The sequence below is a fragment of the Anoplopoma fimbria genome, chromosome 15 (assembly GCF_027596085.1).
Source record: "Anoplopoma fimbria isolate UVic2021 breed Golden Eagle Sablefish chromosome 15, Afim_UVic_2022, whole genome shotgun sequence".
Classification (NCBI taxonomy): Eukaryota; Metazoa; Chordata; class Actinopteri; order Perciformes; family Anoplopomatidae; genus Anoplopoma; species Anoplopoma fimbria.
The window spans coordinates 3,656,518-3,681,889 of record NC_072463.1 but is presented as its reverse complement, the minus strand read 5'-3'; the positions used below and the strand labels follow the sequence as shown (position 1 = coordinate 3,681,889).

Below are 25,372 nucleotides of genomic sequence, written 5' to 3'. Positions count from 1 at the left end.
GCAAAGGTATTTCTTCTTGAAACAATTCCAATTTAAGTGATAGGAGACAGAAATTACAGCCCTCGCTCTGTGCAAAAATTGTATTATTAAGTAAAGCTGGAGTTCATGTAAGGCTTCAGCAGTCTGAGTCATTCAAATAAAGTGGCTATCTTACAAAGTTACAGTCATTTTAGTATAAAATTCCCCTCTTTGTTTCTCCAGACAGTGTTTCTTTGCTGAGCCGATGGAGGAACTGTCATATAAAGAGGGAATTAAGTTGAAAAGAAGTCTGTTGAAGACTATTGATTTGACTGAATTGGGCCTCATATTAGCTTTGACTTAACTTGAGAATGCATTTTTTTTACAGAATGAGGTTTGATTTTGCCCCTCATCACTTGCATTCACTGCCAAGTTGGACAGGAAGAGCAATTACAATCACCAAAAAACTGTTTCAACGTTCATATATGTGAGCATGGTTTTCAGACAGATCTCAAAACATGTGAATGATTCCTTTCAATTAACCAGATTTTTTCCAAAAAGAACGAATCCATCTATGTACATTTCTTGGTCTTGCTCCTTTGACCGGACTCCAATTTTGCTTTGTCTTTCTGTCCAAATATATATTAAGGTTTCCGCCTGAATCTAGAGTCATTTTAAGTCGAAAGGCGGTGTGCTTCCATGACGAGATCGAGCAGAGTGAGTTAGAAGGAAGTAACAAAAAATGCAAACCTAGCCTACCACGTCCGGTGATATGGAGAAGACATTCATTTGATAATCAAGAGGGTCATATCCAATTGCTAACAATTTTTCAGGCACCCCAAACACAAATGAGAGCGCATTCAGTGAACAATTCAGAGATGTCGGGGTTGTTCTCCCATATAGACCCAGCGTCTATTCAGAGAGGATTCGTGTAAATGTTTACTTCAAGGGTTCAAGATTCACATCGTATTGTAAAGAGTCGGCGTTCCAGGTTTCGGGTATGGACATAATGGAGGAGGCTTGAGGAGAGTAAAGAGGGACCATTATAAAGCAACAAAGACGCCACGGAAAAGAAGCTATACCAGTATCTCAGCGCGGCATCTCGCAGCAGTACGACAAAAGGAAAATAATAAATGTTTCCAGACATCAAAGAAGAGCGCTGTTCAGATTTCAAAGTGATCTGATTCAGAGCAGCCTCGATAGCGGCGTGACTGTTGTCTGTAGCGGTCTCCATTGATGTCACAGCTGACAACGCTTGACAACTGCTTGACAACAGCTTCGTAAAAGCTTGACAACCACCTTAGTCCCGCCCCCGGTGCGGATTGGCTAATCGTTGGTACCTTCTGCTGTGTTTATTTATCCATTCGTTTTTTTTATCCAGAAACAGCTGTCTCATGTCACGATGCCAAACAAATAAGTCGATTAGAAAGTGGGCCTGTTGAGACGTCTGGACCCAGGAAACAGCATATCTCCATGGAGGACAGAGGACTATGCTGAGGCAATAATATACTTGTTGTCCCATTAAAAAACAATGAAGCATGTGGTCCAGCTTTCAAAGGGCCTGTCCTATATCAGATAGCTCAGTTCAGTCCGTTACGGCCAGGGTAGCATCCATCAGCAGCCATGGGCCCCGTCAACGTGTCCTTGGGCCAGACACTAACCGTCCTGCTTTTAGGTCACTTTGATGAAAATGTCAAATCATTGGTTTAAATGCAGCGGACACAAAAGGAGTATCAGAAATGACACCTCCTCTTGAACAGTGTGCGCAGTCCACAGCTAAGCGAAGTGTCCGGCTGCAGAGAAGGAGCCACAGGCAGACGGCCATGATGAGGAAACCATTACTGCTCTGATCCCGCACCTCTCTCCCTCCCACCGCTGCTTTAGCCCTTGACACCTATCACCTTGAGTTGCTATCAAAGTCTGACACTGATGATACGTTCCCTGGGCGGGGGGGGGATCCTGGGAATAGAACTTATCCATCATTCTGCTCTCCACAGATAAAAATCCTTTGCTGGAAAAACACAACAACATGGGGCACTGGAGAAGAAAAAGAGATTTAACACCCAAGATTCAAGGATAACTGGCTTTCAGTAATCACGTACGGAGCTGGGGGCAGGCTGAAGTCATTAAAGGTCAAACATCCTACCTTAATTCGCCTCCTTGCTCAACAGGAAGGAAGAGAATAAAATTAGCAACCCAGATATGTAATTATTTTCGGGCTGCTTTTATGAAACATGCATATGAACCCGTTGGTTTGTTTTTTTACTGAAGGCTCACTGTACTACCACTGCACTTTTGATTAGTTCTCAGTGAGAACCCTTTAAATCTTTGCTAAAACTTGTGAGAAGCCACACTAGAGAGATATGCCAACTTTCGGTCGGGGGATGAGATGTTTGATATGAATATATTTTGCTCTGTTGAATAAAGTTGTGAGACCAAACATCTAAAAAACCAAAAAGGTCCACTAGTGGCCTCTAGAGGCTGCAATAGTTATTACCTCTGTCTGGCGTGAGCATAGACTTTATATAAGAAGTTGACGTAGTCGTCATGACGTCACTTATTGTGTTGGGGATTGCCGTTTTAAAGCCTCAAATTCTGAGATTTGGCCATCGCCATCTTGGATTACGGTTGTCGCCATCTTGGCTTTTTGTGATCGGAAGTTACCATATTTTGACCGCGTAGGAGTCGCGTACAGACGGCGTATGGTAGCGGCCCTGTCTATCACAGTAAGCCCGTCCTAAATCATACCGTGGCTTTATGGTGTATTTCACCCTAGATGGAACATAATTTACTAAATTTACTTGAAACTAGCGATTGAGACCATAAACTCGTGTTTACAATGTTAACTGAGGTAATAAACCAGGTGAGAAGTAGAGTCATTTAGTCATAGAATGCTTTACAATCTGACTTCTTTTTGAAACCGGAGGGGTTGCCACTTTCTCGTCAATAGAGAGAATGCAGGTTTTAAGACACTTCCAAATTGGCTTTACTTGTCAGAACAGGAGGTTGCCAACAAGGCGTGAATCTGGAAGCGGTCCTGTGTGTGTGTGTGTGTGTGTGTATGTGTTTATGACTGTATGCTCAAGGACCTCTCGTGGCTTCAGTGATTCACACTTCAAAAAAACAAAAACATATTTTATTGACTTTTTTATTCCGCCATTGACTGCTGACTTCTCACTATTGGCTGGGCGACTGTCGGAGGCAAAAAGTGCTCAACAACTGCTTCAGTTTGTTTCTGTTAAAGCTAAGTAAATGTTCCTGTCCCCATTTGCTAGCCTAGGTAAAATGCAAACAGTGGTGCAGTAGTATACCGGATCCATTGCGCCGTGTGTTTTGTGTTCTTAGAAGCGTGTGGTTAGGAAACAGTCTTGAAGTGTAAAGCACAAGCTTATATCCATGCGAGGCGGCTTTGGTGCGGGCCTGCACAGAGCTGGTGCAGACAGACGGTCTAGACGGTAGTTTGTATTTATTGTATCAGACATTACATCAGTGGCCTTTTCAGACACACCTGGCAAGATCTGTACTCCACTGAGTGCTCTTTACTAGTTATATAATAGATTTCATGGAACATTTCAAAAAGTAATTAGGACATAAAAGGCCTTTTAGCACAAATGCACAAACTCTGAAAGTACCAACGTTCATAATACGATCTGCCATATTGGACTTGCCCTTAGAAACTTAATGAAATGAGTATTTATGTTCTCGCATTAAAGGCCAGCTAGAGAATGAGAGCCGTCTAAGAAAATGAGCTGCTTTCCTAACAGCTGATGGTGAGATGTGCTAGAATGCAGTAGAGGTACTTTCTTCCATTAGAAGCCACAAAAGATGTTTGAAAGAATCTTTTAATAATGATAACTGTGCATAATTGAGGAGGCTGGGAGCTAATGACTCAAGCGTTGACAACTATCCCAGCTGCATTTAAATGATGTACATGGAATGAATTTTTCAATTCTTTAAAGACCAAAGCACTGAACATGCAAGCCATTAAATGTTGTTCATTCTCTACAGACATATTTTCACATGCTGAAACATCACAGAGAATGAGCAGTGACATCATTAGGTCTTGCTGTGTGATCGTAGAAGGATTACTGAAAAGAAGGTCTGGGCAACGTCCCCTGGCCAAAGAGTCACTGGGCCCCTGGTACAGAGTCTCTGTTTGAAGTGACTGTTAACATTTCTTATTGCAAAGTTATGCCAATGATCGCAAAGAGATACAAGACCACAAAGAAACAAATATGACTGGACAGAAACACAAAACGACCACACAGACAGTAAAATTACTAGAAAGAAACACAAAAAGACAACCTAGAGACAGTAAAATGACTAGAAAGAAACAAAAAGACAACCTAGAGACAGTAAAATGACTAGAAACAGAAAACGACCAGAGACAGTAAAATGACTAGAAAGAAACAGAAAAAAATGACTAGACCAGTAAAATGACTAGAAAGAAGAAGAAAACGACCACTGAGACAGTAAAATGACTAGAAAGAAGAAGAAAACGACCACTGAGACAGTAAAATGACTAGAAAGAATCACAAAACAACAACCAAGGGAAACACAAGGATTATAAAGAAACACAAAATAAAAACAACCACAAAAGAGATACAAAACGGCCGCAAAGACACGTAAAAAAAGAACCAAGAGATACAAAGCCACTACAACGTAACACAAAGCAACAGCCTAACCTTAGCCCTAACTACAAAGAGACTGACCACAAACGACTACGTAGAAATTCAGGCTGCACAATACATAGTTTAAGCGTCAACATTGCAATGTTGGCAAACTGCACACACGCAACAGTGAAATAGCAGGACATGCCATGAAGACAGATTAACTCAAACACATCATGCAACAACTTCTTTGTTGCTTGAGACAAAAAAAAAGGTAAAACGTTCATTTAATTTCCCATGACTTCCAGTGTTCCTCATTAAGTACCTGCAGTCTAGGTAGACCCGGCAGTTTCATAATGAAGCGAAAAATCTAAGATAAGATCAAATAAAATAATCACAGCGGGGACATTTGCAGGATTACAGCAGCAGAGTGGATAGTGCAGACAAGAGACATAAGTAAAAAAAACAAGATCAAAACAAGTATTATAAATAAGTAAATAATTAATCACACAGGAAAGAATAAAAAGGTAAAAAATCCACAATAACTAAAATATTATATAAACAGACAGAATCATTTTTAGTATTGCACAGATTATATAGGGTGAATATTCCTGAATTGTATTGTTATGTCTATAAATAAAAGTAATAGAGAGACACAAAAGACAAAACAACTAGAACTACTTTCTGTCTCAGGCTCTTTCTCTTAAGGGGGCATTTTACATGCGTGTGTCGATGTTTTATAATCCCTCCATGTGTTTGATGAACAGAATTATGAAGAGTCAGGAAGTCTCTGTCCATAAAGTACAACACCCTACAGTTTTCACCACGTAGTCCACACACCACGAGAGCGTTAGCACACCCGAGGACACGGTGACAGTTGCGTAGGAGAAGACTGAAAGAAAAGAAAAAAAGCTGCTGCAAGCCGTCTGCTGAACTCTGCGACTACAACATCGTTATCGGGAACAACGTCTCACTGCAGAGACCTTCATCAAGTTGGTTATCTTTCAATGTTTCTGCCATTCATTCAGAGTTCAGCACATCGGCTTCAGTAACAGCGGTGCCGCGGCTGTGAAGGCCGGAGCTTTTATAACCAATATGAGGAATAATAAGGTTTCTAATTTTTTTTTTTTTTTTTTTTGAGAAACATACCTGCTAGTACATCAGTTTAAAAAAAAAAAAAAAAAAAAAAAACACTTCAGATCCGATCAGCAAGGGTTTCTCAATGTACTTAAAATTGCAATGCTGCATACAGTAGTTCTGTAAATCCAATTTTCACCTGAATTTGTTCTTTATTGATTTTTTTAAAGCCAATGTCCATCAGTTTCTTATTATTTGGAAAAAACGAGATTTAATTATAAACTATAAGAATCGAAACAAAGAAGGAGCATAATGCATTAGATAAAACAAGACCAATAAACCCGGGTAAGGAGTTTGATTTCCTTTGAATAGTCAGGAGAAACAGCATCATGAGTTAAAGGCTATGATGACGTGCATGAGTTGTACAGTGTGGGCGGCTGTGGCGTAGTGGAGAGCAAGGTAGTTCTCCAATCAGAGGGTCGGTGGTTCGATACCCGGCTTCGGCAGTCGATGTGTCCTTGGGCAAGACACTTAACCCCAAGTTGCTCCTGAAGGCTTGCCATCGGTGTGGACTGGATGATGAATGTTAGTTAGAGTCTGATGGTGGCACCTTGCATGGTAGCCTGTCATCAGTGTGTGAATGGGTGAATGATATGTAATATACTACTGATTGTAAGTCGCTTTGGATAAAAGCGTCTGCTAAATGACTGTAATGTAATGTAATGTACAGAATGCCAAAAAACACCATTACTTGATTAGAATCAAATGGCATGTTATCAGAATCAAATTAATGCTAATGGACGGTGCTTTTCATATCAGAGTGTACTTTCTAAAAAGCCCATGATTTGAATCAATGGCACAGTATCAAGAACCATTTACCTTTAAAAGGAAATATGTACTCAGCTGGGGTTTCTGAGCATTTTATCCTTAAACCCTGAGGCAGGAGGAGTCTGTTTCAAAGGGTTTTACATATCCTCGACTGCCGATGTTCATCGCCAAATTGTTTTGTTGCCAACGAACAGGTGTCAGCGATTCCAAGAGGGATGGTTTATGGAGGCAGTCCCAAAACTTTGGATTAATAAGGCTTAATTATAGCAATCATTTGATCTTGTAATATTTACAGCATGTCTTTCCAAGGGGCTCTAAAAGTCTCTGCAGTGTTCCTGCAGTGTTTTGGAATGAAACTCCACACCACATATTCAATAGTAAAAGACTTCCATTATATAACAATCGAATGTACTGCGCATCAGGTCTCAATTAGGAGTTAAACACTTCTGCAATTGCCAGAAGGGATGGGCATTTCAAGCAAAAGTATTTTTGTCAAAGATCAAACCCCCGAAGCACATTTTCAAATCTAAGTCATGAATCTTTCCTGCTGCTGTCAGACTGTTCAATCAACACAGCTCCCAGCTGGCCGCACATACCAGAAACACTGGCTGTTCATCCATCCATGTAGTCAGTCATTCAGTCATTCATGTGCAATATCAATGTATACTACTGGGCAATATCAACACTTCATATGCGCAATAAAGTGGACTCAACCATTCAGTCCAATTGTCTTATTTTAGTTTTTGTTTGTTTTATGGTTTATTTATGTGCTTTATATGCTTTGTTTTTCCGTGAGGCCTGTTGCTGTTGACTCCCTTTGCTGCTGCATTAATGCAAATGTCTTCATGTGGGACTAATAAAAGGATAATCTAATATTATCTTAACTGTGCTGCCAGTGAGAATTTATGTAAAGTTGTTTGCACAGCGGCGGAGAAATTAAAATAGTTAACCAAAAGTGATAAAAAAAAAAAAAAAAAAATAAAAGGTTGAAACATCCAGTTTCTGCTCATCCTAGTATCACCAGGTTTTGTAAGAAAACATATTGCAACTATATCAATGTACTATTATGTAATGTATCACATCTGGTTAAAATTCCTTTAAAAAGAACACCTTGGGAGCTCATCTGACAGAATTGGAAACCATTGATCTGGGTACAATGGCAACACTAGGACTAGAGAAGCAGAAGTATTCATACTCTTAGTATTATTTATATGAGGATCAGACTGGAAAGTCTTTAATAATCCCTCTAGGAAGAAAGAATTAACTGGTATTATTAATGAAAACTAAAGAATGATTCATACAGAGCAAATACAGAGAGTGTAAATAACCCCACAACACATCAAATATGTATGAAATGAAAAACATATTAACAGGAAGACGTATACGCAGCATGAAAAACAACAAGAAAGGACTGATAATGCCTTATTGCCCCCAGAGGGAGGAATCCCTCTATCACCTAAACAGCCCAGTTTGTTACAACAGAGAGCAGAGACGAGTGGAGGCAGCGCTCACGCCGACATATCAGGACACACCAGAGACACAACGTCACATGCAGTAAATACCAGCCGCTGCCTGGAAGCCACAGTAATAAAAAGGATGGATCAGGATCAAAAAGCCTTCTGCACGAGAACTCAAAGGTGCCCATGTTTCATGTTTTCAGATCGGGGTGGGGTGGGGGGTTGGGGGGCATTTCTTTTCAGACGGATTCACGGTGGTAAGCTGTAGGTTACAGAGGAAAAGCCTCGAGTGTAATGGCGTTCCAGGTCTGGCGCGGTTTGGTCGTGATGGGATCTGGTGCATTAATCCTTAATGGCTTTCCTGCAGATAACGGACTATTGATTATCAATAAGACGCTGGACAGAAAATTAAATCGGCAATATGTTTGAACATCTGTTAATCATTTAAAAGTCATTTACCACGCAGAAATGCAGACATAGGCTAGTTAAAGCACATTAGATATGACCTTTTTTCTGTTTTACGTCATTAGAAATGAATATCTGTTGGCTTTTTTTGGATGTTGGTCTATAAAAAAGAACTAGCAACTTGATGATAAAACCTTGTGCTTTGAGAAATAGTCTATTCATCTAAAAAAAATATATCAATAATAAATGAATAACTAGAAGGGCAGCCAGAGAGGGCAGAAATACACCAAAGCCAATCCGCTCTCAAACTGAAAGAGTTCTTCTTTGGACCAGGCTACACATTTGTAACAAATGCTCCATTATGTTCAGCAGCTAGCCGGTAACCTTGTCTGTCTGGGCAGGTCTCCTGTACAGCGGATTTCTGCTGCTTTTTTGTTTAAAAAGACAGTGAACCAAAACAGTAAAGTCATAGGCCGGAAATCTCAAAAACTAAAGTCAAACGGGTGCTAAAACACTTGAAAGAGCAGAGAGAGTCATTCTCTGTTGTGTCACTGTGAGGGACTCGTTTCACATTACACAGGCTTTAAACTGCACCTCGCAGCTGCACGCTGCTGGTGAATCTAAGGGCAAAATGAAGGAGCTAGACAAACAACTTTGTGCTCTTGTAAACAACATAATGATTAACACATTGGTTGTATAAATATGACTGGTGATGACACAACAAAATAGGCTGAAAACTCACCTCTTCAAGAAGTACTACCATGAGTCTTCCTCGTAGCACTTATTGCATTCGTATTAGTTGTTGCACTTATTGAATTCATATTCGTTTACTGCACTTATCCTATTCGTAGTAGTTTGTAGCACTTATTGTATTCGTATTAGTCTGTTGCAATTATTGTTTTCGTAGTAATTTGCCTCTGCACTGTACTTTTGCTCTGGTTTATGCTTTAAGATGCTTGTTTAAGAAAGGAGATGCACTTATGACTTCTGGTGACTAGTAGTTCTCTTGAATACCTATGTTGAAAACACTTATTGTAAGTCGCTTTGGATAAAAGCGTCTGCTAAATGACTGTAATGTAATGTAATGTAAATAGTCACAAATTGAGCTGGGAGTCCAGTCCATTCCCACAGGGAGCACTAAGTCCACGCATCAAATCAAGCAGCAAGAAAGTTGTAGAATGACATGTTTGAGTTCATTTGCACAAAAAGGTACACATCTGATGTTAGAAAAACTTTCCACTAACTGCTGTTGAGTAGTTGGGTGTGTTCTGATTCATTCGTTCCTGTGAGGGAAATGATTCAGATTCAACATGAGAGTTTCATTTGGGCAAATATGTGAATGGGCTCTCAAAAGGCTAAAAACAGGAGAGACGCCGGGGACAGACACAGCACTCTCCATCTTTATGCTTTTCAACGGGCATGGTGTTGTGTCTGGGGAAGGGCGTTGATGATGACCTCTTTGGCTGCCGGTAAACACCGACAGGGATAGCATTGTGTTTGCTGAAATGGACCATTTCTTTTCACGCAAACAAAATGGGTTGTTTTTTTTAGGGGCGATGACAATCCGCCACCTTCTCCCCGCTGTCACACGGCAAACAGATTTAGGCCAACTGTCACTTCGCGGCTTGGCATTTTTCCGCGGCACCCATTGGGGCGTCGCTTTGCTCCTGAAATTAAAAAGCCAACAACAGGCGAGGGCGTCTGAGGTTCCTCCCGTGACAACGATCAGCCCGAGAGAGGAAGGAGGTGGGAAATCGCCTTAAACCCTCGCTGCAGTTTGTTTCATTTAAATGACGGAGAGGTTTGATCTCTGTCGGTGAGGCCTTCAGGCTCCTTACTGACTCACTGCTGCTACGGGACCTGATTTGTGAGATCCCTCTTCATCTCTCTTCATCTCTCTTCTGGGATGTAACCCACATCTGCTGGTATATTAACTGACGAGGTAAGAAAAGCAAAGCTACAAATAAACAAAGCAACATCTGTTTTCATAGCTACCTGCTCCGCTACACACCTGTCAATTTCACCTGAATAAGTTCATTCATACTCCGGTTACAGTACGCGTCGACTGAACTGAGGCATTTCCCAGAATGTCAGTCAAGTTGGCGGTTGGTTTTCTTTACGCCGCTTCTTCTTTCGGTACTTCATGCTTGAGGTGATTCAATCAAGCTGCTGCCAGTATCAAAATAATGGAAAGGGGATCAGGTGTTAGGCCTATTGTTGTCATGGAAACCCAGATTGTTCCAAAACTAGTGTCAAGGATTTTATACACGGGGGAAGTTTTTTTTTCTTGCGAATAATTTGCACGTCAATGTTTTTTGTGCCGTTTCTGTCACGAGACCTTTCACACAGAACGTGAATACAACAACATTAATTGGGGAATCATTTTTCTGAGCCTACACGCCCTGAATAAAAGGCATCAACCAATCACGTTGTGCGGAACAGACACAAGACGTTCACTTACACGTCCGTAGTACAAACCAACACAGCAAACGTCAACACTCCTTTCAACCTTGACAAAGACAGCGCAGACCGTTGCAACCTTTCACAATAAAAGCCCTAGAAATGTTCGCCAGATGGTTTGAGACTTGGTCCTCTGCCTGTGTGAAACTATTTAAACTTTTTGTGTTGCATCACTTCATTTATCATTGCTGCCGAAATATTCGTAGTCAAATATTTTGAATTTTTGTGTTGTTTATTCATCGTGCTTTATTTAAATTATTTCAGTATGTCACATTATTACAAGTACATCATACAATGGGCCGGTGTGATGCACCTGGGCACATGCATGATCCCCAGACCTTGTGATGGAGGGACAACCTGCACCACCCACTGAACCACAGCCGCCACAAAAGAGGAGGAGCGGGCTACAAAAGGTCGGGTACGCTTGCTTGTTTTTTAACTCCACAACCACCAAATATTTCTTTCATTTTCAAACCTGTAGACTTCTGCCCCACCCTGAATGCTTATCAACTTTTTTTTTTTTTTTTTTTTTTTTTTTTTTTTTTTTTTTTACATATTCTAGTACTTCCCAAGATCTGTTAACAGAGTTCCCGTTTAAGGCCAGCCACGTCCTCGCTGCAGCTCAGTACTTAATGCACAAACAGGAGACTGACATCTCATCTCATTATTGGAAAGAAAACAAGTATATATATTTCCCAAAACATTGGAACTATTTCTTTAAATAGAATCCAACGCTCCATTCATTCTGGTGGGGAAAAACACCAATTTGGTTCACTCGAGGGGCAAAAACTTTAAATAATGACACATTTGGGTGCAGTGTGGACGGCGTCTCCGTCTCTGCTCGTTAGATCAAGAGGAAAATAGAGGCGCAGGAGACAGGAAACCAATGAAAAATGAAACCACCAGCTGTGATGATGAATTCTGCAGTGATCAGCGATATATAATACATAAACATCTCTGTCCAAAGATATTCTGCCACTCCTCTGTGTGATGTTGAGGTAATAAATGATTTTTTTGCTGATCGCGGCCAACTCCACAGTGCGCAAACTGTTATATAGGAGTTAATTATCAAGCTCAATGAGTGACAGTGACAGTTGTTGCTGGGATCTTACCTCATAGCACTCATCCTCACCAGTAATGTGATGTAATACAGAAAGCTACCTGGGTAACCTGCTGGAACAACTGTGAGAAAATACAGAGGGTTGGGTGCTAAACTGACTCACTGCGGATTAGAGGATGGGATTTCTATCATGGCATATACCTGCCCAAATCATACAAATCTCCCCCGACATAACTTCCTTTTTAAATGAAGGCTTTGGGGAAACGGTGGGACCATCTTATCTCGACTGTCAGAGGGATTCAGGGAGAAACATCAGGCGGGTGTTCAGTGCGAGTAAACTGTACAGCAGTTCCCAACATTGAACATATATTCTCTACACTCAGTTTTCCCATTTTGCGACAGACTTTGAGATACGTTTGTGACTTGTTGCACCAAAAAGACATCTTTGCTTTCGTAGTAAACCGATGATTAGTAGAAGACAGACATGTACTGAACCCATCCATGCTGGCTGGAAAAACAGAAAACACTCATTTTTGCCAAACAGGAGTCAGAAATAATAGCAGTCCATAAATACTGGCACCAATGGAACAGAAGGGTTATTAATGTGACATCTGTCCTTTTGCTCAAATGTCTACCTTCAGAAAGATCTACTATCTTACTTTGGGTGACTGAATACTAAAACACCTTCTGTCGCTGGTAAGAAGTCATTTAGCATTGATTTGGTCACACTTTGCCTTGTTTAGAACTAGTGGGGTCATTTGTTTGACCTGCACTGGTTAAGGGATTGATTGTGGTTTATTACGACAGCTTTGGCTCGAGCTGAAATGATTAGTTAATAAATTGTTTAGTCACCCACTAGAAAATAAATCTTCCAAAATGTATTGGTTGTAGTTTCTAAAATAAGAATATTGCTGGTTTCCTTCAACGATAGTAAACTCAATATATGTGGGTTCAGTTTAAATCAACTTGGGCTTAAGGAAACCTGAGGGCTATTTTTCAATTTATTTAATTGAAAAGGAACAGATCCCCCAAAAATCAAAACTACATATTTATCAATCTACATAGTTTTGATGTGAGTGTTGGAGATATCTAGCTTCTCTCCAATATAATGGCACTAAACTCAAAGTGATGCAGTCCTCAGCTTCATACATTTCCCATAGTTCCCTGTTGAAGTGGCACATGTGTAAATATTTTTTAGAAACGACTCCACCGCTGAACTTACACTTTCATACAGTAGTGTGCCGGTTTAAAGCTAAAACTCAACCATCGCCATGCATTCATCACTAAACTGTCATCTGTGGAAACGATCCCATAGAGAGAGATCTGCTGCACAGGGAAATATTTTCAGCAGCTGCACGGTTACAGTAGCCAAGCTCATACTGTATAGAAATTCCATACATACTAATGCTAACAGAACTGGACTATAATGCTCTTCTGCTGTGATGAAATCTGGCACTTGGGTGCATTAGAATACATTAGAGATAATGAATTTCCCTCTCCCGTCCCCCCCGTCCCCCCATCCAGCAGGGCTGTCTTAGGCGAGATGGCGGAGTGACAAAGCTTGCAGTTCTCCACATTCATATTTTTCTTTCCCCTTTTTTAATGTTGGGAGCGACGCCGTCATGCTCGTGCCTCGCTGACAAATGAAAAAATGTAAGGTCGATGACTACTTCTTTTTTTTTTATTTTATTATTTGTTTCTGCTCGCTTCCTCCCCCGTGATTTAGAGATGTCTATCGGGGACCCCGGGGGTTTGGATCCTGCTCATTATCATTGCTTCACACATTGCTGGAAGATTACAGGTTTCTCATGCAAACAAGACGCTGACACAATACAGGCAGACAGTCGCGCTGAAAAGGAAGAGCCGAGGTAATGGGTCTCCGTATAACGAAAGAAAACTTTGAATTGGAGAGAGGAGCACCATCTAATTTGCACACACACACACACACACACACACACACACACACACACACACACACACACACACACACACACACACACACACACACACACACACACACACACACACACACACACACACACACACACACACACACACACACACACACACACACACACACACACACACACACACACACACACACACACACACACACAGCAGAGAAAGACTCGCTTCCAATGAGATTTGTCCATGTGTGAGTTTCTGTCCCCCCCCCCCATGCCGCCAAACTTTGGCACAATGTGAGCATGTGCAGATTCCCGTGTGTGCGTGCACGCATGCTTGTATCCGAGACAAGACCATCCATCTCAGACAGAGCCATCTGCGAGCAACAGCCTTGTTTACTCATCCCGCAACCAGAGAGCAGCAGCAGCAGCAGCAGCCCGTCCACAGGTACGAGAGCGGCCAGCAAGCAGGACGAGCTGGGGGGAGGAGGAGGAGGAGGAGGGGGAGGAGGGTCGGCGTCGGTCTTCATCAGGGGATAAATCATTCTTTACGCCGACGCCAAACTTCCACACCTTTCTCTCCCCTCGCGCCGTCTACTCGTCGCTCTGGAGTCATCTTCATCTCCTCTCCATTTTCCCGCGTCCCCTCTCCACTTTCTCACTCCGATTTAATTCACTCATCTTTCCAAAGCAATCCCCGTCACATCTCCTCGGTCCTCCCCACCTTTTCACACCATTTGCCATTCTTCTTCTCTCTCTCTCTCTCAAACCTCCTACACCTTCTCCTTTTTTTCGGGTCGCACTCGCTGTCTAGTTATCTTCCTGAAGCAATCCTTTCCCCAGACTCGGCCTCCCTCCTTTTTCTTTACAGTCCTCCCTCCCGAGTAGTCTGCTTCATCTGGGCGAAGTATCTCTCAAAGCCAGCCGCTCCCTTTCCCTCAATCTGCTTCGCTTCCCTCCTCGACCCCGGACATCTCACAGCGCATCATCGTCACATTGTCTCCGCCTCGTTCTGCCTTTCTGTCTCCGTCGGAGGACAGGGAACAGCCGGCGTTGAGCCGATGGGGTGAAATAGCGCCCTGTGATGAATATTCATCCCGTTACCGCTAGCCGTGTCTCGAGTCGCCGTGTCGCAGAGGCCTCCAGCCTACAGATGCCACCCTCTACTTGTCACAGGCGAGACGGGACCCACAGGAAGGTTTCTTGTGGCCACCCACTCCGTCTGAACTAAACTTGTAGATCTGAGCCACATCACACAAGGGTGGAGACGCAGACAGTGACGGCGTTGTCCTCGATGTTGTCCCTGCTGCCCGTCACAGAGAGGAGAGCGACTCGAGGAGCGCAGAATTGGCAAAACATTTGATAAAAGCCTGGTGATCAGTTGTGACAACATGGAAATAATCACATTTATTGCAGAGAGCTTGAGACGGAGCGACAATCCAACAGGGAAGGAACAAAACCGAGAAGTCAAACAAGTTATAAACAAACACCCAGTTAAAGCAGACTTCTGCTCCGTCCGGGTCAGATTGATCACAGTAGTTGGATGATTATTACAACCAATGTTTACCAATGATTAGGATTATTATAACCAATGAATATTCATTTCTTTGTAGCCAGCCAGAAGGATAACCGCCAGACAATGTGAAATGCAAGTAAAGTAAAATCAAAAAATAGAATGACCATAGTTTTAGTAAAAGGTCCTTATGTTGTCATGTATGAAAAGACCCGTAATGTACTTAATCATAACTCAAATATAAGTTAAAAAAAAAAAATTGTTCTGAAGATTACAAACCCTAGCTTAAAGATGTTTCCACTGAAATCAAATGCACACTCGTAGGACAAGGGGAAGTAGTTTCATAGTTCAAAGGTCATTTCAGGATGCTTTGACAATCACTTAGACGTTTTGTGTGAATGTAGAGTTCAACACTTTTCAAGAGAAAACAAAAGGAAGAGGTCATTTTTGCCATCTTCCGGGTTTAACACCTTGGTATCACTTTGACAAGATACTGTAGTTTAACGCTGCAGATGATTTTTCTCTGAAGGTGCCCAGAACAGTGTGGAATAAAAATACTGCTAATGGCTAAAAAAAAAGGGAGCGGGGTCAGATTGGGGGGGGGGGGAAGGGGGGTCGACATGATTGAAGTTCTAGCCCAATTAACTGGAGATCGCTTAAACGGTTGGCGAGCTGGAGAGGTCATTATGTTGAAGAGCCCATTAGGCCCCATGACTCCTCCACTCCGGCTTTCTTGTTCTCCGATAAAAAAATTAAAAAAAGACACATGGCTGATTCTGCCCGGCCTGTTTATTAAAGGTTTTACCTCCACTGAATCTGAAGAAACACGTGCAGTCATTCATGTGTGTGTGTGTGTGTGTGTGTGTGTGTGTGTGTGGCTCAATCATCCATACACACCATCATACATTCGCTAAGCTAGTGCACACATCAAAAGCGGCGGAGAAACTTTATCCTCCAACACCGAGCTAAGCCATGAGGAAAAAAAAATACCAAAGAACAAATCAATGTTTTCCACAAACTGAGCACTGCTCTCAAAACAAATCCAAGAAATATCGACTTCCACGTTAGGCCCTGCAAAAAGAGATGGTAAACTGAACAATGTACAAATGTTTCCCTGAACAGCCAGAGAAACACGAACTGCAACATCAATACGTACAGCTGTAAAGGGACCGGGTGTGTAAAGTCTTGTGTGTGTGTGTGTGTGTGTGTGTGTGTGTGTGTGTGTGTGTGTGTGTGTGTGTGTGGGATCAGTCATTCATGCGCAGCAGCTCTACATAATCACGCTCGTCTGACCGTGAACATCATAGCAGCACCTCCTACATTAGTCATGCCGTAGAAAAAGCCGACATGAAGCCGTCTGTCTCAGCCTGCCTCTGAATCCCCACAGTCACTTCACCAACATCTGATGAATCTAGATGTATTTTTTTTTTTACCAATTAGGAGAGCGTTAAAGAGCAACAAGGGGCATAAATGTAAATCGAAAACACAGATGTGCGTTGAACAGTTTAAACATGAGGCGTGCGTACGAGTATGTGCGTGTAAGTGACTATGAGAGGGCTCCGCTAATGAACGATGGCTCAAATGCAGTAGGATTCTCACAGACAGCGGAGAGAACAATCCCTCATTTCAAAGTAACGCTGTTTACTTTCAGCATCTCAGTTAATCAAAAGGCCGATGCTTGTTTCAGGGCCGTACTGAAGGATAATGAATGTGTTGCACTGACAATTAAATACAACAACCTTCCAGATATGAAGATCTTCTGCTTTTTTCTGTTCAATATTATGATGAATTTAATATTTTGAAGTCTTTGATTGTTAGTCAGACAAAAACGGCGAAGATTCTGAGAAACTTGGACGGATATTTTTCACAATTGTTTGACATTTTATATTCTGTATAGATATACTTTATTAAATGAATAAGGAAGAGTGATCGTAAGCCGCAGTACTTACAAGCATCAGTCTCCTGTATAAAGAAAACTTTTACTTTCAATAACTAAAGTACATTTTGCTGATAAAACTTAAGTGAACCTTCCAACTCTGGGTTTTTACTCTTAACAGACTATTGTGACACTTTGTTTAATGTTTATTTCACATAAGTAAAGGATCTAAATATTTCTTCCACTATTTATTTTATCCCCAAACGACAGATTAATAGTTTTAAAAGTAAGTCTGCAAATGTACAGGAGAAGAATGCAGAATGACTCAAGGAAAGACGTAATGCATATTTGCCATGTCATGGATAGAGCGACGATAGAAACAGTCCAAAAAAAAGTGAAAATATAGGCTAAAAAAGGAGGCGTTGCTTTGCTGATCTGGGAGCTGCTACAGGACGCTGTATAACTCACTTATTTAGTCGGTATATTCGCTCTGTTGGTGACTAACAAACGGCCTTTTCAGAGCGATAACTTAATTCCACTAATGAACTGTTCGTTTGTAATGGCGGTGCATAATGGTGATGAGCAACAGGAGCTCTGAGCTTGCCCACCTTTTTTATTTTTTATTCCTAACCACATCTCACGCAGCAGAGCCCCGGTAGAGACATTGCCATATGACCTAATTATCTCTCATTAGTGGCCTCAGTAATTACAGGCCCTTTTACAGCTCCATCTCCTCTGTCTCACATAGGAGGGGATTTCAATTAGGATATGCCTTGCAGCTCTGCCCGCCTCACTTTCACAGCTAAGCCACGCTGTCACCTGTGTAGCCAAGCATAGCCAAGCGGCAGGCAGCATGGCACTCATGGAAAAAGCTCCCACAAAAGGATCGGAGTGTTTCTGCGGCGAGGCTTTTTCTTCATTCCATATCGCGCCCCCATCAACGAGACAAAACAACAAGACAGCTCGGAGAGGTATCTTCTTTCAGTGACGAGAATAATAACCTTTTTATGCCATCTGCTGCGAGCGGCACATCATGAAAAATACATAAGGAACAAACGATGTATTCCAGCTCATCTTCCTGTCACAGGTAAATAGCATGTGGAATGCAAAGTCTCCGAAGTCGGAGTGACAGCAAATGCCTCCATCAAGGCCGATTCGTCAAACATAACTAGGAGGGTGGGGGGGTGATAATGTGACTCGTATTATTCAGCTAAAAGTACAGTCAGATTGATAAGAGATGGAAACAAGAGGAGGACAGAAAGCACCAGAGGAGGCTTGAGGTTGTTGAGTAGCGAGGGCGAGGTGTTACTCCTCCACTCCCGCTCATCATTTATCTCTCACTCCAGCCCTGGTGCTGAATCAGTCACCCTAATTAACGAGCCAGAGAGAAACACCAATCAATACTGCAGGGGGGTAATTAACCCCTTGTGTTCTCAATCGTCTCTCCAAAAAAAGGTGAAATTGAAATTGATTGAGATTACGTTTTGTCGGCTAATTGTGGCTCTTCGGGCGGGCCAAGGAGGGTCGACTAATGACATGTGAGTCGTTATCAGGAATCAGAGGGACAGCGGCGAGGTGTTGTGACTGCTGCGGAACACAGGACAGCTGAGGAATGCTTTGATTTTGAAGCCGCACAGGGAAACGGCGTACAATGGCTGCTCCAAAAGGTTGTGTGGTATCAGAAAAGAATAAAGTTTCAATACTTTTTGCACCAAATGACATTGCATGGCTGAAATTAGGCTCCGGCACAAGGCCCACACACATTACATTACATTACATTACAGTCATTTAGCAGACGCTTTTATCCAAAGCGACTTACAATAAGTGTATTCAACATAGGTATTCAAGAGAACTACTAGTCACCAGAAGTCATAAGTGCATCTCCTTTCTTAAACAAGCATCTTAAAGCATAAACCAGAGCAAAAGTATAGTGCAGAAGCAAATTACTACGAAAACAATAATTGCAACAGACTAATACGAATACAATAAGTGCTACAAACTACTACGAATAGGATAAGTGCAGTAAACGAATACGAATTCAATAAGTGCAGCGAACTGATACGAATACAGTAAGTGCAACAACTAATACGACACCACAAGCACACACTTCAAAATCCAGGCTGCTTGTCTTAAGTGAAGGCTAATGGCACACATTTGTATTTAGGCAATACCAGTATCTAAAATGTGGGTTCAAGCTCCTGTTTAAAAGCTGCAAAAATCTGATCAGTCATTGGTCAACTTATGTGTCCGTTAACTTAGTCAGACAAAACTTGAAAGGTTATTTTTAAAATGGCATCTTAAATTAACCTCTGGCCCAGTTTTATCTCCTTAATTAAGACAAATGAACATACAGCTGATCACAAACATGATAGATTTTGTGTCTGATGGATGGATGTTTGGGTATATCTTTGTACAAACATTATATGGTTTATATTGTTTTATTATGTTCATCATTATCTACCTAAAAGAGAATTTAGGCTACTTTGAAGAACTATCAGCAGGAGACTAGGAAAAGATCATGCAGATAAAAAGGTTAAAATAAATGAGTAAAATGCAGCTTTGCAGCTGATATTAATTAGCACAACAACTTTCTTTGTTTATTTGTTTGACTTATTTTGATTCATTTAAACAATACCCTGTGCTTCACCCTCCTGTCCGGTAGGGGGCGGTATTCACCTCAATACTAGTATTGTAAAACGCAAAAAAAATTATAATCAATTTACCTTATTGGCCCCTGAAGTGCAGGTTTTGGGTGATGACAGCCGTTTTAGTGGCCTCCATGTGGGTCAGCACAGTCCGGGTCCTCAGCAGAGCCTCTGGTCCTCTGCAGACCACGTGTTCCGGCATCAAGAAGTCAATAATCCTGCACAGGTGCACAGGTACTCGAAGTGTGACGTCAACGCGTCGCCACACGCTCCAAGAGGCCGCAGCCAATCAGAAGCGCCCCCCTGGTCAACGCCCCCAATCGACTTAGCTGACGTCACCTGGTTAATTGATTGAAGTGTGGGAGGCTGCAAGGGGGTTTAAATAGTGTAAATAGGAATGTGAAAGGTTTGGACACACCTTCTCATTCAACTACTTTGAAGAATCTAAAATATAAAACATATTCTGGTAAATAAAGAAAAAACATTGAATGAGAAGGTGTGTCCAAACTTTTGACTGGTACTGTATATATATATATATATATATATATATATAAATAAATAAAAATAAATATATATAAAAATAAATATTTATTTATATATACAGTACCAGTCAAAAGTTTGGACACACCTTCTCATTCAACTACTTTGAAGAATCTAAAATATAAAACATATTCTGGTTTGTTGAGCATTTGTTTGTTTACCACATAATTCCATATGTGTTCCTTCAAATGTTTGGATGTTCTCATTCAATATTAATCTAAAATGGAAATCTACAAAAAAAAAATAAAGAAAAAATAAAGAGAAACCATTGAATGAGAAGGTGTGTCCAAACTTTTGACTGGTACTGTATACTATGTAGTTTAGTTTAGTTTAGTTTATTTGCACAATTGAAAAATATAAAAAACATAACATTGATAAATGATATTACAGTGCAGGAAGAGGCAGAAAGCCCACTGGGCTTATTTGAAGCCTCCACCTATATAATATTTTTTTTAAAAAAAAATCACATTACAATACCGAATACAAAAAGAAAATACATATGGTATGAAATACTGTTGAAAAAGCATTTTTACAAGATATGATTTATAATAACAATACATTATAAACAACAAGAAAACAAAGAGAAAAAAAATGCAATGAGTCAACTAGACAACGTCTTAACATGTACATGTACAATTTAAATATTTTAGATTTTTTTTACTCACTAATCTGAACATCATCCAGGCTCTTGATTTATGAGATGAGAAGTAATTGTCATTTAACTTTTTACGGTGTTTCTAAGAAAAAAAAAAGTAAATAGATTATTTTAAATAGATGTTTTTTCATGTACATCTAAGCAACTTAATGTTTCTCAAAGTCTGTACGGTTTAGTTCTGTCCCTCTGTCATATTGTGTTTAAGGGCTGTCTCACAGACATGTTGAGCCCTTTATGAACCGCAATGCCCTCGGTTTGATTCTAGTCTTTAGACCTTTGTTGTATTTCTTCCCCCTCTACTCTATCCTCTGTCAAATAAAGGAGAAAATGCAAAAAGAAATCACTGAATGTACTTGAAACAATAGGAACTCTCCGGAAATGATATTTAGTGTGAATGACCTGACTACCTTTCTTCTCTGACAGTGAGTCAGCAAAGACATCAAACTTCAGGTGGCTACAGCTTTGAAAAGCTGCTATAATGAGCCAGGCGGGTTGGAGAGCTGTGGACAGAAATATTTCTCATCATGACGGAGAGTAAATGAGCTATCAAATGCTGCTGTCCACAGTAGCCAGGAAAATGTAATTTGGGGTTGATGGATGACGCCCACATTGTTAGCACAAATTGTAAAACCATCCCCACTGTCAGGACGAAATTGAAGCATCATGTGAGGGGAAAACAAAAGCTTACCTGGCTATTATTCTGTGGAGCGGAAATATCAGTCAAGACTCCTGAGGGTCTAACGGGTGCTGCTGGACTCCTTGGGGGAGGGATGTTAAATCATTCAGCCAGAATATCAGCTTTTTCTACGTAGTTACTCTTAATGCTTGTCGTCTGGGGCCTAAAGGTTTCGATTCTTTCATCAGATGAACTTATGCAGGTTCACTAGAAACTTGGATGTTGCATGAATGTTAGTTAGAGTCTGATGGTGGCACCTTGCATGGTAGCCTGTCATCAGTGTGTGAATGGGTGAATGATATGTAATATACTACTGATTGTAAGTCGCTTTGGATAAAAGCGTCTGCTAAATGACTGTAATGTAATGTAATGTAATGTAGACTGTCAGACCCTGCTGCAGTAAAATGAGATGTTTTCTGAAGGGACTCTGGTGCTCAGAAACACTTCTGTCTGCCAAAATCAACACAAAATTAATTCAAGTATGAGGTAATGATGTGTTTGCAGTTTGTCAAAAGCCAGATTATTACAGGGTGAGAGAGGTGCAATGCAGAGAGGGAGGAGCTATGAAATAAAGGAACAAGGATTGGGAGTAATAGCGAAGAAATCGGGATAAGACAGGGACAAAGGTCGTAGAAAGAATGAATGAAAAGAATGTGGCTGTGCAGGAGATAAGGAGTATCTCACTCCTAGTTCACCTTTTACTCGTCACAGACCCAAAGTGAATGAAGCAGGACCCTTTAGAACTTGAAATTGGATCTGGAGTTAAAGGATTTGGGACAAGACCCTACGATGGAACGGGAAATAATAAATTAGGACGGGGCTGTAGGGAATAACATTTTACTCCTGTGTCACCCTATGAATCCCTACAGACCTAAGCTGATAGACGGACGACCGCTGAGGTCCCATCTGTGTTCACTATAGATGTAAATTTGAAATAACAAAACATATATATAAAGAACTGCAGCTGCTGTTGTGTTGACTATAAAACTGGAACAAGCAGAAGTAAAATTTGGCAAAGATGAGGCCAGATCTTGAACAAGTATGGTTAGCAGGATCAAAACAGTCCCATTTCCATATGTTATTTATTAAAGATGAGGCCAATGAGTCCTCAGTGAATAACATAAAGAGATTTGTTCGAGTTTTTCTCCCTGGTAGAAATCATGTGCTGCCTAACTCCTATATATTCACCCTTGCATCCATTCTCCTTGTTGATTAGGGATGAATTGTTCACTGGATCACAGAGACCTAGACTGTGGCCCGCTTTAACAGAGAAATCAGTCAAAACTGTGTTCACATAAGGTCACAGCTATTTCCAAAGACATTTTCAAAGCAAATTAACACAAATGCAGCAACCCACACTCACGTAGGTAATTATTAAGCTGCCATTACAAAATGAATGGGGCTCCTACTGAGTGTATCCTCAAATAACCAGACTTCACGATCACGACATATTGAGAAAAATAGTATTTTAATTCTTCGACACCTCGACACCATGCAGGCTGGTGTTTCTTTTCTTCAAAATGTCGCACTTTGCTCTCATGAGCATTCCTATCAGAAGTACAGCTCGGACAGAGATCTAATCTCATTGGGCAGCATAAGACATGACAGCTGTCATCCAACATACTGCAGCCTCTCGCTGTGAAAGGTAATGGCCAGTAAGGACGGGCGGCTGTGGCGTAGTGGAGAGCAAGGTAGTTCTCCAATCAGAGGATCGGTGGTTTGATACCCGGCTTCGGCAGTCGATGTGTCCTTGGGCAAGACACTTAACCCCAAGTTGCTCCTGAAGGCTTGCCATCGGTGTGGACTGGATGTTGCATGAATGTTAGTTAGAGTCTGATGGTGGCACCTTGATGGTAGCCTGTCATCAGTGTGTGAATGGGTGAATGATATGTAATATACTACTGACTGTAAGTCGCTTTGGATAAAAGTGTCTGCTAAATGACTGTAATGTAATGTAATGTAATGTAAGGAGAGCTCTCTTTTTAGAATGGATTCAACCTGCACAAGCTGACGCCACTGACACTGAGGCGCCGCTCGGGTCCTGAGTGACTGCAGCTTAGCGAGAGATGACATGACAAGCACATAGTGCTTTCTGCTGCTCGTCCCTGGTGTCACCAGTGACCCACTTTCACTCCTCTAATTGCAATTCCCTCTTTAAAACTGTATTACTATGCACAAAAGGGGGATTCAACGTGCAGCTTCTCACACGCAACACGCGGAGGGGAGTTAGTCTGTAACGTGAGAGAAGTGGACTGTGTTTACTGCGTAAAACACAAACATACATATTTACAATGCTGCTCTAAGCATGGACACGACTTGTTTTTGCTCATGTATTTGTGGCTGTCGGCAAATTCTGGGGCGAGATGCTCTGAATTAAGTGGCCCTCAAGGGGACCTGAGGACACAGTCGGACCTGCAATACAGTTGTTATATCCCATGGAACAGTTCAAACAATGAACCAAAGCCAATGAGAGAAACTGTAATGGTAAATTTAACAGTATCAGAATCAGTTTTATTGGTCAGGTATGGAACAAACATACCAGGAAGTTGACTGCTATTGGTTTAGTTTGCTCTCATAGTACATATACAGGACAAACATAAATATTTAGCTATTATGTACCAGTAGTGAAAGAAGATAAATATATATATATATATATAAAAACAATACAAACAATATATGAACAACAGAACGAGGAACAACAACACACAATGTTTATAAATCAGTCTGTGTCTTTAAATTGTAACAAATGATTCAGTAGTACAATGGTGCAGAAATATGCTGGAATAAATATGAGTGACAGGTACTTTATAAACATGATGTAGGTGGATATGTACAGTATATATATATACAGTATAGTTCAGTACATAGAGGAGCTTAGATTTTCAGGCCTATTAGACAATAATATACATGTTTCAGAAAAACAGAGTATATATTTAACAACTTTGTTTTAAATGAACAAAAATGAAATATCAATAAACTATAAAATATACAAATATAGCCATGTATCCTTCATTTTCCTGTAGTTAACCACACGTTCAGGCTGCTAACAAGAACAAACAGTGAATTCTCTGCCTGGATTTCTATTATTTACTGCCTGCAGTTCTTTTTTCATTGGTCTTGTTCAGGCGACATATTTACGAGTCAGCACATGCATCTTAAAGTCCTGGTACACACTTTGTGGTCTTGTGATATATCTTGACTTTACGATTTGATCAGGATCTCCACAATGCTCCATTAAACAACTTATCAGTGCACAATAGATTATGGGATGTTAAGGACTGCAAAATATACTCCAGGTACGTCGTCCAAAACAAGGACAAAGGCTTCTTCTCATCTCTGGTGGACATTAGGAGAGAGGAAGTCTGGCGAAAGACACTTCATTTCCTGCATTTTCATAAATTTTCATGGACCAAATTTATGGTGTGTTTTTCTTTATTCATGTACAGGAAAACACAAAATTCAGGCAGTAAGGCTGTCTTGCTTTTTTGAAATTTTATTCTCCTGTTTCTCATTTCACGTTATCTCTGCCGAGTCGACACTCACAAAGGCATTATTCACTCTTTCCACCTCTTTTGCATCTTTTGTTTGGGGGAAGTAACCTCTTTAAATGTGCATTTGGCTCATAATTACCTCAATTATATATTAATTCATATTCATTTATTTATAAACCCCGGAACTTTAATTGCTTGGATGTTTTTCAGAAAGATT

At 40.9% G+C, this 25,372-nt stretch overlaps 1 protein-coding gene across 1 annotated transcript in view; it reads right to left on the bottom strand.

The window, feature by feature from the left end:
- Positions 1–14,304, bottom strand: part of gfra4a (GDNF family receptor alpha 4a) — a 269,930-nt gene extending 255,626 nt beyond the window's left edge. The window contains exon 1 of the mRNA XM_054614270.1: positions 14,160–14,304. Within this exon, the coding sequence (XP_054470245.1) occupies positions 14,160–14,304 (145 nt within the window). The remainder of the gene's footprint in view (positions 1–14,159) is intronic.
- Positions 14,305–25,372: the final 11,068 nt, after the last annotated feature.